Source organism: Meleagris gallopavo, chromosome 5 (assembly GCF_000146605.3).
Source record: "Meleagris gallopavo isolate NT-WF06-2002-E0010 breed Aviagen turkey brand Nicholas breeding stock chromosome 5, Turkey_5.1, whole genome shotgun sequence".
Taxonomy (NCBI): Eukaryota; Metazoa; Chordata; class Aves; order Galliformes; family Phasianidae; genus Meleagris; species Meleagris gallopavo.
The window spans coordinates 10,384,454-10,402,847 of NC_015015.2; the positions used below are offsets into that span (position 1 = coordinate 10,384,454).

Sequence of the window (18,394 nt, forward strand, 5' to 3'; positions counted from 1 at the left end):
TCCCCCCACCTCCCCCTCCCCCCCTCCCCCTCCCCCCCCCCCCGGCCGACCCCTCCCCGGGAGCAGCAGCAGCAGGGCAGCCTGGGAGACGTAGTTTCGGTGCTAAGCATGGCCCAGAGGGGAGTCAGCCCTCCACTTCCCCTCCATATGGGGGCACTGACTTCCCAACTCCTGCCTTTCACTCCTGCCCCTTGCTCCGAGCCCACCCATCCCACAAGCCCTCGCTGCTTTTCCAGGCAAACAAGCAAACTGTGCTTTGCCTCCAGGTTTCAAGCCAGAAGGCATCCTGCTCTGAGTATTTTGTTCCCCTTTCTCTCTCTGCAACCACATTAAAAATATTCCTTAAAAGAAAAAGCTGCAATTGGCATAAGATCCTGCAAGTCCTCGAGCTGAGAAGTTTTAAAAAAGAAACACGTCACATGGCAAAGTTTCACAATAAAATGGTGAGATAAATATTCATTAACTAGCATCATTATAAAACAGGCAGGCTTGTTCCTTGTGAGGGAAGCTTAGATAGTCTCCAGTGCTCAAAAATTGTGAGACTAGCCAAAAAATCTGAGCTGGAGGACAGCCAGTGCATAGCCAGGCTGAACGATGACAGCCCATAATCATTTTTGTCTCACAGCAGACAAATGGTGACAAGCATGTGTAATGCTCAGCATTCGCCTGGTACCGATTTCCAGGCTGATTTCTTGAAGTACACGAACAGATAGTCATAAAATCACCAAATGAGGGAATAATTATCTTTGAGAGAGTCTCCTTGATGTCACCTTTCACAGCCCAAGTGGGGCCACCATCAGAGCTGGATCCAGAGCTAGGTCCTGATCAGAACAACGTGGCAAGAACTTCCTCAGGCATGAAGACCTCACATCCCACCCAAGGTCTGACCACCCTCAGGATTATTTCCCTTTTCTCCTTCATACCAATTACATTTCTCTTGCCATTAGGGTTTGTGGCTTTGGGCCTTGCAGCCAGACATGCCCAAGGCTTGTTGCTTCTTGCTGGTCAACAGTGTTCAACAGACTTTTCTTGCTGCATGTTGCTCTATTTCTGGGCAATCTGGTGAGTCTTTGTTTCCTCTGCCAGAAACCAGCCCAAATTACAGAGTTTTGTGCAGGGTCTGAGAGTTATTGCACGACGCGGTGAGTATGGTCTGCGAGGAGGAGACCCAGGCATGCACCACAGCAACAGGCTTTTCTCTCTTGCACAAACCCCTGTTTCTAGAGGAAGGACACCTGGATAAAGAGGCAGAGCTCTAACTGGGACAACCGAGGACACGGAGACTCAGATCATTCAACATGTACCTGCCCTGCCCTCTAGATGCAGATGTGGGAATCCAGCACAGGCACACGTTGAGATTTCACCTTCAACTAACATTGCTTTCTTTTATCTTCCACTGCAACATCTTCCTCTTCCTCCAGAAGTGCATTTCCGGGGGCAGTCCTCCAAGTGCATAAGGAAGCTATTTCGGCAAGAGACACAGCAGCGACAAGGGGACAACCAACCAGCCTTGCTAAGGCCATGGGGACATGCTGATGGAGAGGCAAGAAGAACCCAGCCTTTCTACCCACCAGACTTAGCACAAGATGGAGCCATCCCCCTTCCTATGAAAAGGTTCCTATGTGAGCTGTGCTCAAGAGTTAAATAAGCTACAATCCCCTCACCCTTTCCCCTTGAGGGAGCAGATCAGCAGGTGGATTTATGCCTCAGTGAGGCTCATCTGGGGCACTAGTACACCTGCCCTGATGAACGCTTACTGGTTGGGTCCCCAGCTGCCCCAGGATTCTCATACAGCAACTTTCCCTTCTGCATCACCCCCTCCAGTTTGATTTAAGGCTGAGGCTTTAACTCACTCAGCATCCTTCTGTATTTCTCAGGTGACTGATTTCCTCCTCCGTTTCATTAAGGGCACCCACTTCATGCTGTTCTCCCAGCAGAAACCACACTCCACTTGTCACAGCTATCCCCAAACAACTATGTAATTTCTCCCCCCATCACAGCAAAGGCAAAGCCTAGGGAACATTTATTAAGAAACAGGCACAGTAGCTTTTTATAGTTAAGCTTGGGTCATTAATCTCTATCAAGAGCTTTCATAATCTTCCTCAGCCTCACCGTATTTGTTTAACTCTCTGATAGTCGCTGCATGGGTCTTGGGATAATTGCAGATTAACTGCTTTTCAATATTAATGGCTCTTCATTAATGCTTTGGGCTCTCCCTGCTCCTGAGCTTGCAGCTTCTTACAGGCTGCCTGGTGCAAATTACTTCCCTTTTGTATTTTGAAGCCAAATACAGTGAAACAAGCCCAAATCTTTGTGCTACGGCTGTTTGTTTGACAAAAGAAGAAGGCTTTTCCAGGTGTATTTTGGAGTAAGAGCAATTTCTTTGCCAAGAACAGAGTGGGTTCAGGCAGTGTCTGTGCCAATCTAGCTTAAGTCTTCTCAACTAAATTAAAATTATCTTAAGAGCAATCCCCTTCTTTGTCAGCTCATTGAAATACTAATTCAGGGAGCTGGGAGGCTCCTGGGGTTGCAGACAATGCAGAGGATCCACCTCAAAATAGAAGGGATTTTTAGTTACCCACCTCCCATCTTAAGGCACCACGAGGAGGATGTGAGGGCACAAGCAGCACCCAGACTACATGAAACCCACAGAGAACTCACAAGATGGCTGCAACTCAGCCTTAATAAGCATAGCATTCACAGGGTGTTTTCCTAAGAGGGTGGGTCAAGAACTGGGATGGGCTACCCAGGGAGTGGTGGAGTTCCCATACCTGGAGGTATTTAAGAGATTCATGGACTAAGGGACATAGTTTGGTGGTGGGACCTATTAGGTCCAGCTGATGGTTGGATTCAGTGATCTTGAATGCCTTTTCCAACCTGTGATTCCGTAGTAATAATCTTCTATTAAAAAAATATGAAAGGACACAATGTTTTTCCATAAGTTTATAGAGCTCTCTGTATTCATCCCCAACTGCGAGTGGCTGAGGCAAGCCAGTTCTGCATCCACATCACCCCCTCCAGCATCACCCTGCTGCAGAGCTGCATCCAGACACCTCTGAAAACCTCCGTCCTGCCCAGATGAGAGCGAGCAGGGGGTGTCAGAGTTGCCTCTCACTATCTGGTGGTCAGAGGCAGTTTGAGGTGGGACTTCAACCCCAGGGCCTTGTCCACCACATCGGGGGGCTGCAGGCTGTGCCACTGGGCGAGGGGACGCCGTGGGTTGGACAGCATGTCAGACCAGTGCCGCAGCTGGTTACCAGTGGCCCGACAGCCCAGGAAGAGTTTGCCGATGGGCTCATTCTTGGTCATTTTGTCATAGTCCCAGACGGAGATGACCACATCCACGTTCTGGTGGAGACACAAGAACAGCTGTCAGTTGGACTTTCATCAGAGCAGGGGCCTGCTCAGCCTTGGGCACTGAAGAGAAACCCACCTGAATCTGATTGAAAGGCACCTCAAAGACAAATGCCTCATTGAAATAAGGGCTCAAGGTGTTTTTCTTCACACTCGTCTTCTTCTTCTTCCACTTCTTCTTGTTCAGGATGAGATGCACCTTGACAAAAGGATCTGAGGAGAGAATGGACATGGCTCCACACCAAGAGTCCTTAAGGTTTTACAGTTCTTGGTGCTATCAATAGCACCAGGTAGAGAGATGTGAGTGCAAGCAGACCCTGCCTACCTGAGAGTCCATGGGAGTCCATTCGCTTCAGCTTCTTGGCCTCAAGGATGAGCACTGTCAGCTTGCCAGTGCTGGGGACATAGCGCAGGGAGAAGCAGATCTCACCCAGCCACTCTTGCTGATAGAGAGAGGGTCCAGTGAGCTGGAGGGCTCTCAAGTTGAAGGATACCCACTGCTTTCTCTCACTGTGGGGTGGAAAGAGAAGCAGCACCAGGTCTCACCCCATGGTGTGTCCCACCTGCTAGGACCAACCTCCACTTTGCTGGCCACCACTAGGTCGCTCCACTGCTCGATGATATGCTGCAGGCTGACACTGGCCAGGGGCAGGCGGACCTCGCCAATGATGTCATGCTTGGCAAAGCGGTTGAAGTCGAAGATCTGCATCACCAGCGTGGCCTCGGACACCTCTGTCTGGGGCACCTGCAGGGGAAAACCCAGCAACCCAACCTTACTCCCTGCCACGTGCAATGGCGGGATAGACACAACAGCAGGTCTTTCTGTTGCTTTCCCATCCTGGTAACAAAGGAACCCTCAAGGTAATCATCAGCAGCTGTTGCTTCCTACCTGGAAAGAGAAGCTCTCGTTGAAGATGGGGTTCAGAGTCTTGTGGTAAACCTTGGTCTCATATTTCTTTCTCATATCTGATGTCAGGTAGACAATAACGTAGGGATCAGATGTGCCCCCACTGTCCATGGCCTTCAGATCAGCTGCCTGCTTCACACCAACTTTCAGCTTAAAAGGAACAAAGCGTGAGGTCATTGTGCAGAGGATAGTGACAGGAGACAAGCAAGCAAGTGCAGCAAGGAGGATGTCATCCCACCATGTCAGTATGCCAGCTAAGTGCAGAGGTGCAACAAGTATGGATGCCTTGGTCCTGTTGGGCACCAAAGGATTCTGCCAGAGCACAGCCTTGCAGCAGCCTCACCTCCTGTGCACGGAAATTGTACTCTAGAGAGTACTGAAGCCTTCCTCGTCCTGTCTCCTCTGGGCCCTGCTCCAGGTCCTCCAGCTCAGGCTGCACCTATGGCAAAGAGCAACACAACCCTCAAGACAAGGTTCCAGAGCCTTGTGTTTCCCCATACTAAGTTGCATCATGGGTGGGACCCCCAGGTATGCTGAAAGCCCATGGTGACAAAGTTCATATTCCTGCTCTCCATCCTGTCATGATGCATCGTATGGATCAATTTGCTCTAAAATCACATTTAAAAGAGCCTCCCCCCCAATCCCAGCCCAATTGTACACCCACAAGCAGTCCCACCACTCTGGGCATGTCAGGAGATGGGTATCACAGAGCAAATCTCCCTGCTAGGAGAGGAGCAGGGGACAGGAGAAAGCAGAACGCACAAGGCTGGCTGTGGTGGAGCCACTGAAGGTGAGCAAGCCAACTTTCTCCTTCTTCTTGGGCTTCTTCTTGCCACAGCAGCACCTGATGATGCAGATGAGGAAGAGGAGGAGGAGAACAGCCACTGCCACTGCCACAGCAATGAGCGCCCATCTGGGTACTGGTGCAATAAAGTAAACAGAAGAGTTAAAGCCAAACAAACCCACACAAAGTGCATTTACAACACCCTCCTCGTGTTTCAGCATTACAAAGATGTGTCTTGGGGCTTGAGCTTAAAATCCTGGAGAAGATCACTAGGATCACCAAATCCAACTGCAGCCCAACCCTGTCATTCTCACTGACCTATGCCCCTCAGTGCCACATCTACCCATTTCTTGAACACTTTCCAAAGAAAAAGGGGCAAGCCCAGCTGCACTCACATGACATGTGGCTGACAAAGCCATCAAGGAAGCCTGATAGAGCTGTGGTGGTAACCACTGGGCTAGCAGGGGGTGGGGAGGCCGTAGCCCAGCCATTCCTCTGTGACTTGGCCATGGCAGAGTGCAAGTGACCTGAGGACGCAAACAAAATGAACAGGGTGGGGATTTCATATGCAGAAGTTCACATGCTGCAAGTAGCACAGAGTTCTAATGGGAGTAAACACAATTAAAATGTTAAGATAAAGCCCAGCGTAAGCATTTAGGGCTCGGTCGCGTAGGAAATGAAGCGTGAAACGGAGTGGAGCAGTTCCCGCGGGCAAGGCGGGCTCTGCTCAAGCAGTCTTTTCATTTAATCCCCATCTCCTCTCAGCAGCCAATTCCTGATGTCATATAGCCTCTCCTTCCCCTCCTACAGGCTCAGGCTCGGCTCCATCACCCCAGCCAGGCTGTGCCCATTCGTCAGGTGGCAGCAGTGCCACCACACCGGTTCACAAACTGAACCAGTCTGACTTGTGCACATGGCGAGGACCAAGCAGAGACTTCAGTTTGTTCAATTGGATGCTGAAGCCAGCCAGAGGATATCTCATATTAGGAACATCCAAAGGGACCAGAAAACACCCCCAGTAGGCTCCTGGAGGCAGATTCTATCAAACCTCAGCCCAGGGCACTCCTCCCAATGCTATGACGAGGGCAAGCAGGTATGCAAGTGTTTACCTTGGCCACACTGGCACTGTGGGGCTCCTCACACAGAGATGATCTTTAATTTTTTAACAAGGAGTCTTTGCTGTCTGTAACTGCAGGGTAAAGAGTTGCTCTCTATCTCCACTGGGGCAGCGGGGTGCAGGACATATTACTTGCACAGAACCTATCTATCTTTCATCTATATGGGACATCAGTGCCATATATGCAATCTCAGCTCACAGTCTTCCCACTGGGTTTTTATGGCTAGATCCTCCTGTTCCTGCACACAGAAATCAGCAGCCTGGTGACAGACCTGTGCTATTTAGGAGGCTCCAGGTTCCAGCTTCAGACTGTGACAGCGGGTGGACATAGCAGCAGTGGCAAGCAGGTGCCCATACGGCACAGATTCAGATGTTTCATCATGTTTTTCCCACCAGACCCTAAAGGACTATCTTCCATCAGCCCCCATTAAAAGGAGAATCTCATCCTAGCTCTGGGGTGTGGCCCAAGCTGCTGTTTTGGGGCAATGGAGACATGGTCTGGGAACATCGAGCATCTTGGCTTCTGCAAAAGGTCTTAGGGAGCCCTGCCCTTCTCTCCTAAACCCAAAACCAGACTTACCACCGTGTTGTTTCCAGCCTCAGTCTCCTTTCCTCTCTGCTTGGTCTCCTGCTCCAGCCACAGTGCATGGTAGGAACATGCTGGGGACAAGAGAGGTCCCTGCCAGGAATAGAGTTATAGGCACAAAAGAGACATTGGCTTCCCCATGCACAGTGCAACCCAAACTGGAAAGTCTGCTTTGCCAACCCAGGAACCTGCGGGCCCCACCTTCCTGCTGACCCAAGCAGTGCTCACGCAGGCGAAAAGTCAGCAGGGAACTCCCAGCCTGAGCAGGAAGAAAAACCTATGCTCCTGGCTGCAGAAAACTGCCCTGGAAAAATTCAGTTCTCCAAGATATCCCAGTAGCAGTGCTAGGATATGCACAGCACGTGGCTCTGTGCACTTAGTGCAAGGGGTGAGTACACAGTTGGGGTGATTTCAGCAGCATCCCATCTCATATTTATTCTTACACATTTCTTCCCTTGTGGTCCTACTGCATGGAGGAGAAAGAGGTGGTGTGGGGATATTTAGACACCAAAAATTCAGCACTCAGAGGGCAGTGAGGCACTGGCACCAGGCTGCCCAGAGAAACTGTGGATGTTCCATCCCTGGAGGGGCTCAAGGCCAGGCTGGATGGGGCCTTGGGCAGCCTGAGCTGGTGAGGGGCAGCCCTGCCCAAGGCAGGGGATTGGGTGGGCTGTAAGGTCACTTCTGACCCAAGCCATTCTGTGATTCTATGATACTTTTTGCTCTGTACTAGGAAGAGTAGAAGGGTGCACAGAAGAAATACATAGGAGAAATTTGGGTTAAAGGGAACGTATCCAATAAAAGCACTCAGGGAAAGAGCTGTACATGCTGAGTACTTCAGTGGAGCTGTCTGCAGAAGCGAAGCATCTTGGTGAGGCAGTATTGCATGGCAGCAAGACCCTTGTTGCAGCCCATGCTCTGAGAGGTGATTTAGTAATATGTGGCAATAGCCCCAGCTTTCTGCAAAGGGTCCTTAAAAATGGCACAGCAAAATTACAGATTTTGCTCATTGTTCCTCCTGAATAGGAACTCCTGTGCTTTTTGGTCAAAAACACGACAGCTATGCACACAAGGGCTAGGAAATGAGAGATGTACCTACAAAAATAAACCTAATTGCAGTGCTTGTGGGCAGCGAGCTGAAATAGAATAAAAGCTGGCCAGGAGACCGATGTAGAAATGCAGCCAGGCATGCAGCCAGCCCGCAGGGCTGACTACAAATCCCATCACGCCAGGGGAAGGGCTGTGCCTAGCACGCAGCTGCCTGCTTCCTGCTGGTCCCAGAGAGATATAAACAGCAGCACCTGGGTGAAGTGGGGCAGAGGAGTGGATGCTGCGTTAGATGAGGAGACGGCGCTGGTGGTGAGTTTGGACCTTTGTTCTAGCAAGCCTCAGCTGCTTCCTTCCCAGCTGGAGGTACGCTGTGTTTGCTCTTTGCTACACTGTGGGGAGCTGCAAGCATCCACCTCGGATGCTTTTCCCTGTGTGTGTGTATATATATATACACACACAGTGCTGTGTGCATATGTAGCTATGTATGTAGTGATATACATATCTGTATAAATGCTGTATGTAAACAATACTATAGGCAGATAAAGAGGAATGAGAAGTCAGGCATGGTCTTCCTGATTTCAAGGGATGGAGCAAAAATTAATAGGCTTTCTCTCCTTCCGCAAAGAGCAGCTCGGCTCCACCTCCTCTCCTTTCACTTTCACTTTAAGAAAAGGGAAGAGGAGCCCCCAGAATACAGCACGTGTTAAGAGCTCCCACTTGGATGGAATCTCTCCAGGGGACATTTGTCCCTGCTGAGATATGGGCTGGTGGCTGTTACCCCACAGCTCTGTGGGAGGAGAACCTTCCCCACACAGGATGTGGGTGGAGGAAGCAGGGTGATGCTTTGCACAATGCAGGGATATAGAAGCATCAAGCTCCTTGCAGATCATGCACCTATATACATTACATAGAGAATCTGTGATATATAAAATCTGTGATATATTATATATATCTATATGTGTGTGTGTGTCCTGTAACTTATCTCCTTTCCTACATACCTCCAAAGGGATCAGTGGATGGGAAGTGTCAGCCCGTGCTGGGTCTAACAGTGGTTGCTCAGCTCAGCTGCATGAGCAGGCCAAGGGCAGAAATGCAGCCAAGAGATAAATTCCAGCCATGCAGTGACAGCTCAATGAAGTGGGCATGTCAATCTTAATAAAAAGCCTGAAAAAATGAGGTGAGGTAGAGGAAATCTGAAGTCCTCCAGCAGCAAGCACAGCAGGACAACAAGGAGGGTGAAGTCTACATCATGCATTTTCCTTCTGGTCTAGGCATGCACAGCCTCCCACTCCATTGATCAAGTAGCACATTAAATGGGAAATGAGGTTTTAACTTCCTTGCCAATCCCAGCACATCTGTGCAGAGCCATTATTGCCTCCTCTGCTCCTCAGAGAAACCCCACAGCATATTTGTAGGAGCTGTGGGATTGGGAGCCATTCCCAGTCCACAGGCTGAATCCCTCAGGTTCAGTTATAGCACCAACTAGTGCAGAGAAATGAAGCATACAGTGAGATGGTTACAGAAGCCACAGGACCTGGTGTGCAAAAATAGCAGCACACAGCACCCCAAGACTGCATTCTGCCAGACATGGGTAAGCCCAGCCTGCACAGATAGCTGTGGTGTAGGGGATCCTGTACATGCAGGATTGGCAAGTGCTTGCTCACCGCACATCCCAACTTACAGTTGCAAGCAATCTTCAACACAGCAATTTTGTTTATATGTAGATAGAAAATCATCTTTCAGACAAAAACTACCATGAATCACAGTAAGGAAGCAAGCTAGAAGCCTAGCTGGATCTTTCGGGTCTTTTATTACATGCATCAGTTCAGTTACATATTTTCTCTCATTTGAGGCTGAAATTGGAAGATGGCGGAGCCTGAAAGCACAGTCATCAATACCGATGTGAAACAGGTAAGAGTTGCTCATTACAAATGCAGATCCCTAATTTACAAAGCACATTTTGAAATGCCACTGCAGGAGATGACACAACCTGAAACTTTGGTGGCTGAAATTGTTTGTGCCTTGGGTTGCACAAATGACACATTTGCTCAAGTTTAATTTTGGAATGACCAAAGAGAAAACACTACTACAAAGAGAGCTTTCATCAGTCTCTCCAGAGTGGAGATAAAATAAGAATCAAAGCACCAGGATATGCAGGGAATGCCAGAAATGCCCAGCTCAGTATGAGCAGATGACTACGCTGACTACAGCTGTGCTGTGCCCATAGATGCACAAATTATGAAGCAATCCTCTTCCACGTGAGCTGTCCTCAGAGTACACTGCAGTTATCTGACATGTCGGCATTTCACAACTGCCTGCTCCAACCTCAGTGACCTGCAGATGAAGATCAGGCTTGGTACCTCTTTGCCAAAGTCTCTTTGGCATTGGAGGCAGGAACCATGACACGAGTGATGCTTCCAACACGCAGCCCCACCACCTCACACCACCATCCCAAGGCTCTTCCATTGCGTTCCCCCAACCCTTCTTTGCTCTCACATTGCAGAAAGATCCCAGCGAGGCACTGGTCATTGCAGTGACCACCAGAGCCATCTTCAACTTGGAAGAGGAGCACCAGCTCTACCTGGAGAAAGGAAAGGAGGAATACGTGAAGCACCAACAGGCCAACCAGGACAAGCCCCTGCCCCCAGGCACAGCCTTTGCCTTCATCCAGGTGAGCTCCAGGGCAAACATCACTCACAGTGCAGGGTGAAAACAACCTTCCTGCCCCCACGTCTCACCCCAACTGGGTCCCACCCACCCTCCCCACCCCATGACTGCATGATTTCCAAACAGCCCTGAAAAGCCATCAGTGATGCCCATTATAAAATGGTCTGTTCCTACAGGCAGCACAGTATGTGAATAAGAAGATCCTGGAGAGTAACCCAGCAGAGAAGGGCCTCTTTGACATCCTGGTGCTCTCCAACAACAGCCCAGAGAGTGGCATGCGCATCATCAACAGTGCCAAGCACTATGGTAAGGGTGCCTATCCCTGGAGGTCTGCCCCCTCAGTGTTCTCTCCCCAGCACTGCATCCACAGGGAATACAGAGCCAGGGGAACGCATGCAGAGATCTGGGGAGGTGAAGGGGTGCTGCAAGGTGGACACAGCCCCATAACAGACTTTGCTCATATTCCCTGTCCCAAGGCCTGGAGATTTCCAAGTTCTGCTTTGTCAGTGATGAGGACTCCACGCAGTACCTGAAGTCCCACAGGGTGAAACTGTTCCTCTCAGCTGACAGGACAGATGTCTGCAATGCCCTCCAAAGAGGTGTGTCTTTCTCTCCATCTCACCTCCCCCAAACTCACCACACTGCTCCCAGGTGGCCTGCACCAAGAAGCAAAGCCAGAGCTCATCCTGTTAGGTGGGAGAGAACAAATGGCATCTTGATCACCAACATAATCTTTAATGGTTCCATTTTTTTCAATTTCCATCTGTAGCCTACAAATGCCAGGGCTTGTCAGAAGCCTTCACAATTAACTAAATTAATTGAATGTTCCATATGTAATTCTGACTGCAGATCTGCCATGGGCTGGTCATTCTATGCCTGGTATTTAAACCTTCCAATGACTCCCAAGGCTTTGTGAGGATGCCATACCAATTTCCTTTTTTGGTACATACAGAAAGAAGCAAGAACATGCTTGACCTGGAATCTGAGTATGTGCAGTTCCTGACAGCTCTAATGGGGTTAATCTCCTTATTAATTTGCCTGGGTATGAGCACATCAGCTGGCCAGGGTCCTTCGGGTCAGGAGCAAGACTTCCCTTAGCTATGAATCTTGAAGCCTCATGATGATCATCATTGCTCTAACAAGTGTCTCATCTAGGGTCTCAGCCCACGGATGAGAGCAGGCAGGGAGCAGCCTGTAAGAAGAGACCTGTAATTAAGCCAATTACCCCAATCAACTGAAGGTGCCAATCCCTATTACTCACAGCACGGAGTGCTAAATCTGGGCATTAGCACCAGGCTTGGCAGAGGGACTGAACACGAGGAGGAGGGCTTCACATGCATTAACACCCCTACAGTTATTCCAGCAGTCCTCAGCATCTATCCAGTCAAATCAGCAGCTCTTCCTTGTGCTCCCCAAATAATTCAGCCTTGGAAAGGCCAGGATGACCCTCATGGAAAGTATCCTTGATGAGAGCCCAACCACACCAGTGTCTTTCCATAAGACATTTGTGGTGTGAGATGAGACCACAGAGAGGATTTGCTTGTGTGTAAGATGCCTCACGATGTGGTATCTCTCGTGTCCTCCACAAACCCATCTTGCTTCATCTCACAGGGGTCTCGGCAGCACTCGTCTTCCAACAGGAGGTGCAGGCCCCCAGCACCCCGCTGCGTGTGGCCTTTGATGGAGATGCTGTGCTTTTCTCCGATGAGACAGACCAGGTCTTCCAGAAGCACGGCCTGGAGGGAGCCATGCAATATGAGCGGGCGATGGAGGCTGTGCCTATAGGAGAGGTGAGCAAGGTGGCCATAGTGAGCACGTCCTCTGTTAGGGTATTGCCACAGGCAGCCAAAAAAAGCACAAATCCTTACGGGTTCCCTTTGCGTTTACCAGTCCTTAGTACCTAAGCTGCCTGACTTGATGTCCTACCAACAAGAGGAAAAAGCAGACTGAACAGGCTGGGCAGGTGTCTCCACCTTTCCTATGCACTCTCAAGTTCTTGGTGTGTTTGCAGGGTCCCATAAAAGCCTTTGCCATGCACCTGGGGAATATGCGCAAGAAGTTCAGTCAGGAGGAGTCTCCCATTCGCACCTACCTGGTGACAGCCCGCAGTGGCCGGGACATGGGCATTCGAGCCATCAAGACGCTCCGGGAATGGGGTCTAGCCATCGATGAAGCCTTCTTCATGGATGGGGCTCCCAAGGGCCCCATTCTTGCTCAAATCCAGCCACATATTTTCTTCGATGATGGCCTTCATAACATCCAGGGGGCTCAAGGTGTGGGTGTGCCCTCTGCGTGGGTCCCCTTGTGCTGCTGACAGACTAAGAACCTGCAGCCTTCCTTTACCCTCTCCAGCAGATAGGACTGAGCCAGCTGAAGGCGGACCTGGTGGGAGGGGAAGAACTTTCCAGCCTGCAACAAGAACCCTAGGGGGTGAGAGCATTGCACAGGAACACGAGCTATCAGGGAGGACCTGATGCTCAGTCAGGTCCTGACACAAGATCCTCCAGGCCAAAAAAGCCAAGGGTTGCAACCACTGCAGGAAGAACAAACACCCTCTTAGGAGACTCACACAGCCCCTGGAGCAGCAGCATAAAGACCACGGACGAGGTTGCAATACAGGTCCCTCCAGGAGAGGGCACTGGAGACAGCCACCTACACCAGCAACTAGATAGGGAGCAGAGCTTCAAGGCTATCACTCCACACCTCCAAAAGCAGTATGAGCGTGAGCCTGTGCTTAAATAGGGATATGGGTGGTGGGCATAGGTGGGGGTCCCAGGTGTGCCTGCTTAAGATAGATGGGTTCTGAGTGCCCTACCCTGATGACCCTGTATAGGAATGTCTTTTCTTTGTCAGTTTTGACTCTGCTTCTAATGTTTCCAGACAGAAAGCAATCCCCAAAGCTTCCCCTGCAGTGGAAGCACCCCCTTTTCTCTCTAGGGCTGGATGCTAGGGGCTGCCACTAGAGGCTGCTGCACTGCCTTGCTGTCACCTAAGCTATTGGAAGACATAGTGCGTCCTCAAAAACCACCACCAAAAAACAGCCATATACCCCCACTCAGTCTTGAAACTGGAAGTTCTCTCCACTGTGTTAACTTTCCATCCATTTTTTCAAAAAGGAAAACAAAAAAATAATAAACTGAAATACAGATTTTAGGGCAGACTACAGATAAATTAGTTTTAGTTTCTTCTTGTTGTTGTTTTTAAAGGATTTGTCAGCCTCACCAATGCTTTTTCACTCAATAAAAAGTAAATAACAGTCGTGTGATTTGCTGGTGTCTCTGGTTGAGCATGCTTAGTGTAATATCTCAGAGCTCCTTTGCCGACATCAGGGTTATTTGTCCCGTTCTTACTCAGATATGCACACGGGGGGCCCATCAAGCTAGGCTGATCACAGGAAGCCTTCAGTAGGCTCTGGATTAGCTCCCTGCAGAGCAAAGGCCATCAAAACCCTCATCTAAATCTCAGAAAATGCCAGATTTTTTAATGTATCACCAGTGAGTCCCCATCCTGTGTACGATCATACCGCAGTGTTAGCTCCCACACATTCCCACCCAAGGGACTTTTGCCTCCTGGACCACAGAGCTGTGGCTGAGGCAGCTGCTCCCACCCCAGGCCATGGGGTGGGCACTCGTGTTCCCATCTGTGTCTCTGCTGCTCTGGTTTTGGGGAAGGTCTTGCTCTGCAAGAAGAACTGCTGGAGGAACTCATCTCCAAAACAACTTTTTTCCAAGTCTAGATGCTGAAATCACATGTCTAAAAGTAGCCACATCAATAACATCAGCTCCTAATCATTTGCTAATAATGCTAAATACCTGTCAGCCTCAATCAGTGAGCAAACATTAATTATGGGGTGTTCCAAACAAGCAGGGGCAGATGTTCGTCACACTTTTATGGAGGTCAGATATTTTCGAGCAAGGTGGCCCAATATTGGTGTTTGACCTCGCTCATCATGCAGAGCTTGGTGGCATCTCATGCTGGGGACTTTGGCCCCGCATGCTGCTGTGGCCTTTTCCGATGCAGATGTGGTTTTGGAAGATGAGGCAATCCTTTACCCCCGGGTGAAGCTGAGTTTAACACTGGCTCAGCCAACGCCTTGGGTAAGGGGGATTAGCTGAGTCAAGGCTCCGGGGATGAGAGCACATGAGCAGTGGCAGAGTGCAAGATGCTGAGGCAAGGGGAACACACCACGTGCCTTCCTCCAGCACTGTCAGGAGGAAGGATGACAATGCAAAATGTGTCCAAAATGGGGAAAAAAGAAAAGGAAGCACAAAGTTTAGGGGATTGCATCATGTAGGGCCAAATGCTGCTGCTTTGGGCCATTGCCTGTGGCTTTCCCCACTCTGTTCCAAAGGAGGAGCATCGAGAACAGCCTCCAGCAAGCACTGCTTCATTAACCACCTGCTGCGTGGGGAAACATCATGCTTCCATCTTACAGACATCTGCAATAAATTCATTAAGGGTTGGGACAACAATGCTGTCATCGTTGCCTGAGATAATCCTCATGTCTTGGCTCTCCCAGGCATTTCCAAAGGTGCAGAGGGGGCTCTTGCACTTGATTCTGGCCATTGCTTCTCAGTATGTTTTGGCATCTCACATTGCCCCAGCCAAAGCTGCCAAATGCTGGGGCCTCCCTGGGTATTTTCCCAGCACTCATGGGACACCCCCAGGACCCTAACCCTAAGCCAAAGGGCAGATCCATCTAGAAATTAGAGGAGATCATTAAAAATAGTGCTGGTGGGAAAAAGAAGAGAGATGGCCCTCACTATGCATGCTTGGAAATACATCTCCTATAGGTTGCGTATTCCCCATGGAGTTCGAGGGGTCTCCATGACACCTTGCTCTGCTCCATTCTCTGGCATTTATCTCCCTGGTGCCCTCAGGGACATTGCTCAAGGGATGTCATACGGATGCATCTGTGCCAGTACTGCCCATCACATCCTGGCGTAGGAGGTAATGAATCGATGCCATCATCGACACTGCCATCCATCCCGTCAGCTACTGCTCCCTGTGCACGCACACACACATGCAGACACAAAAACACATACACACCAACCCCTGCCAAAAAAACCTGGAGTGAGGCAAACACCAGGAGCTCCCTGCCCCAGGGATGGTCCCCATGGTAGGTGCCAGGCAAGTCCCTGGAGCTGACAGCTGAGGGGGCAGAAGGACAGGAGTGGGGAAGGATGTGCGAGCCCCTGTAGCAGAGAGGGGTCCAAAGGACACAGGGATGGGAGATGTGAGGTTTGGCTGCAGTCCAGCTTGGGGGAGGCACTAGGGCAGTCCGTGGGCTTGAAGGCATGTCCCTAAGCATTTTGCTGAGTAAAACCTTTTCTTATGGAACATATCTAAAGGAAAGCATGCAAAACCTAGATGAGGGGTTCTCTCTCAGCCTTGGTCTCTGGTGAGCCACCCTCGCCTGCCACTGGGATTGGGATTTGGTGTGAGAGACACTGAAGAACAGCTACCACCCAGTCAAGCCCTGTGGCACCCACACTTATCACAGAATAGAAACATAGAACCATAGAGACTTAGCATCTTTCCAAGGTGATTGCAGCCATTCTGGCAGTGGAAGGATGCTTGCATAGGATCCCAGTCAGCTCTGCACCCAAAGCAGCCCCAAGCAGCTGACTGATAACATGAGGGCATGGGGAGCGGCAGATACTCCACCTGCTCCGTCACAAGCAGCTCTTCCGTCTTATCCTTGTGTTGAAAATGTGCCCTCTTGAATTTTCCAAGTGTTTAGGAAATGGCATTGGGAATGGGTGAGGTCCTGGCATAACACCAGGAAAAAGTTTCCACGGCTGCTTTCTGGGTTGGGGCTGGTGAAATAGGTGCTGCTAATTAGCTGCAGCCATCAGCATCTACACGGCTGGTGCACAGTCACTGCAGCTTCAACCATTTTGCCCTGTGCATGCCCAAAATCATAGAATTAAGTTGGAAAAAAACACTCTAAGATCATCCATTCCAAGCACCGACCCAACCCACCAAGCCTACTAAACGTGTCCTCAGTGCCACATCTCCATCTTTCTTGAACACCTCCAGGGACGGTGACTCCACCATCTCCCTGAGCAGCCTGTGCCACTGCATCACCATTTTTTTGGAGAAGAACTTTTCTTGGTACAATCTGCAGGACCTGCCTGGTCCTGCTGGTGTCATCTGCAGAGAGAACCCCTATCCTGGTGTGTCGGAGTCAGGGTGCTCCTCCATCCTGCAGGGTTGAATCATCTCTCCCCACACACACTTGGAGAATTCACAGGAGGTTGTGAAATGGTGGCCCCAAGCCAGGGTGCGTAACTTGCCGCCCACATCCACTAGCTGATCCAGCATAGTGCTTGCCTCTGGATGGAGTCGAGAATAGGAGTGTCTCAAAGCAAGCAAACTTTCTGTGTTTGCATCAGGACAAACACCCCATGGAAATACTGAGGGAGCGCTGAAGTGACACCTGGTGATTGGTGCTTGGTAGGGTCACCAGAGCCCAACACATGAGTGCATCAGTGGCAGCTCTGAAAGCCTCAGTGCCAAGGGCTGAAGCTGGGTTAAATGCTCTGAAGATACCTCAAAAACCCGATGTGACCACATCTGTGCTCTGAGTGCACAGCCCCATCTGCACCAGCATGAGGCTGTACGCCCAGCTGACAACCATGGGATGCTGGGGTAGACTGGTCGGACTGGAAATAGGTACCGAGGAGCTGTCCCGTGTGCAGCCTAAGGGCCAAACACGGGTAGGGCTCCAGCGTTCCTTCCCACTTCAAAAGAGGGTTTGTGCCTCTCCCACTGCACCACTAGCTGCTGGGAGAGCCTCGAGGGGCTGCAAGCGGCAGCGGGCCCATCCCCACTGTCTGTGAGCCCACAGGCAAGGCGGTTTTGCCCAGGTGGGACACGAGGGGATACCACACGTGGTAGCTGGGAACATCTCGTGATGCACCAGCACCTGCAGAGGAGGGGACTGAGAGCCTTCTGACTTTCCCCATAGTGGCCCAGCAGCATTTGCTGAGTCACGCGGTGCTGAGCTCAGCTGACTCATGACTAGCAGTACTCATGGCTAGCAGTGCTCCTGGCCACGTGCCCGCGGGGCAGGAGGAAGCAGGGCTGGCTGCCGGACTAACGGGCCTCGTGGCTGGGAGTGGGGCAGGATTTGCAGCACAGCACATTTTTCTCTCTGCCCTAAGATGCCGGCCTGGCCCTGCTTTGTTTTCTCCAAAAGAAGCTTATGGATTTGGAGGGGCTCAAGCATTGGTTGCTGGTGGGATTTATCCTCCTGGAGGATGGGGCAGCTGGGTGCTGGGCTTTGGTGGACGTTAGAAATAAACAGATCATAGTATTGCTAAGGTTGGAGAGACCACTAAGATCGCTAGTCCAACCACCAGCCCACCCCCACCACGCCCACTGACCACATCCCTCAGTGCCACATCTCCATGGCCCCTGAGCACCTCCAGGGACGGTGACTCCACCACCTCCCTGGGCAGCCTGTGCCACTGCACCACTGCTTTTTTGGAGAAGAACTTATTCCTAATACCCCACCTGGCTATTCCCCTTGCAGAAGTATTAGGGCAGCTCAGAAAATGGGCTTGAGGGACCACCACAGGGAGAACTGCACAGCCACAGGTGCCAGCCCCTAGGAGGAGGCACCGGACTGCCCAAAAACATACTCCTCCATCAGAGAACACAGTGGGATGAAGGTATGGGAGAGGGGCAGGAGGGGCAGCGTGGGGGACCTGATGCACAGAGACCCATTGGAGCCCCAGTGGAGCTGGGGGTGCCAGTGACAGACTGCAGCTTCTCAGTAGCAAGGGCTGAGAGCCCCATATGTTCTTGGAGTGGGGACAGTGTTGCTCTGTAGGGTTCGAGGAGGGCGGGAGGAGAGCTGGACATACTGGAAGCAACACAAGTTAAGGGAGGAAAATTTGAAGAAAAAAAAAAGTTAAAAAA

The 18,394-nt window shown here is 50.7% G+C and overlaps 2 protein-coding genes across 3 annotated transcripts; one reads left to right on the forward strand and one right to left on the reverse strand.

Moving 5' to 3' along the window:
* Window positions 1-2,922: 2,922 nt before the first annotated feature.
* Window positions 2,923-6,934, reverse strand: SYT8 (synaptotagmin 8). Its single transcript, XM_003206299.4, has 9 exons — window positions 6,743-6,934; window positions 5,441-5,572; window positions 5,024-5,181; window positions 4,605-4,700; window positions 4,244-4,411; window positions 3,932-4,099; window positions 3,680-3,797; window positions 3,434-3,567; window positions 2,923-3,348 (listed from the first exon to the last, which is right to left on the reverse strand). Exons 2-9 carry the CDS (start codon window positions 5,553-5,555, stop codon window positions 3,115-3,117), a joined length of 1,191 nt encoding a protein of 396 aa, XP_003206347.2. The 5' UTR covers window positions 5,556-5,572; window positions 6,743-6,934; the 3' UTR covers window positions 2,923-3,114.
* Window positions 6,935-8,003: 1,069 nt separating this feature from the next.
* Window positions 8,004-13,730, forward strand: LOC100543464 (cytosolic 5'-nucleotidase 1A-like). 2 transcript variants are annotated; one of them, XM_003206300.4, is made up of 7 exons: window positions 8,004-8,107; window positions 9,651-9,709; window positions 10,302-10,469; window positions 10,642-10,771; window positions 10,942-11,064; window positions 12,077-12,255; window positions 12,477-13,721. In XM_003206300.4, the coding sequence occupies exons 2-7, from the start codon at window positions 9,665-9,667 to the stop codon at window positions 12,777-12,779; spliced, it is 948 nt and encodes a 315-aa protein (XP_003206348.1). In that variant the 5' UTR covers window positions 8,004-8,107; window positions 9,651-9,664; the 3' UTR covers window positions 12,780-13,721. The 2 variants fall into 2 exon arrangements, with proteins under 2 accessions (XP_003206348.1, XP_031409295.1); XM_031553435.1 differs by having other exon boundaries at window positions 8,008-8,161; window positions 12,477-13,730.
* Window positions 13,731-18,394: the final 4,664 nt, after the last annotated feature.

Excerpts from the sequence above, each read along its gene's own strand:
- SYT8 (XM_003206299.4), bottom strand. The coding sequence starts at position 5,555 with ATGGCCAAGTCACAGAGGAATGGCTGGGCTACGGCCTCCCCACCCCCT. Across the intron at positions 4,412-4,604 it reads ACAATTTCCGTGCACAGGAG|CTGAAAGTTGGTGTGAAGCA; the intron begins GTGAGGCTGCTG and ends GTTCCTTTTAAG. Across the intron at positions 4,100-4,243 it reads ACGAGAGCTTCTCTTTCCAG|GTGCCCCAGACAGAGGTGTC; the intron begins GTAGGAAGCAAC and ends TTTCCCCTGCAG.
- LOC100543464 (XM_003206300.4), top strand. The coding sequence starts at position 9,665 with ATGGCGGAGCCTGAAAGCACAGTCATCAATACCGATGTGAAACAG. Across the intron at positions 10,470-10,641 it reads CAGCCTTTGCCTTCATCCAG|GCAGCACAGTATGTGAATAA; the intron begins GTGAGCTCCAGG and ends CTGTTCCTACAG. Across the intron at positions 12,256-12,476 it reads AGGCTGTGCCTATAGGAGAG|GGTCCCATAAAAGCCTTTGC; the intron begins GTGAGCAAGGTG and ends GTGTGTTTGCAG.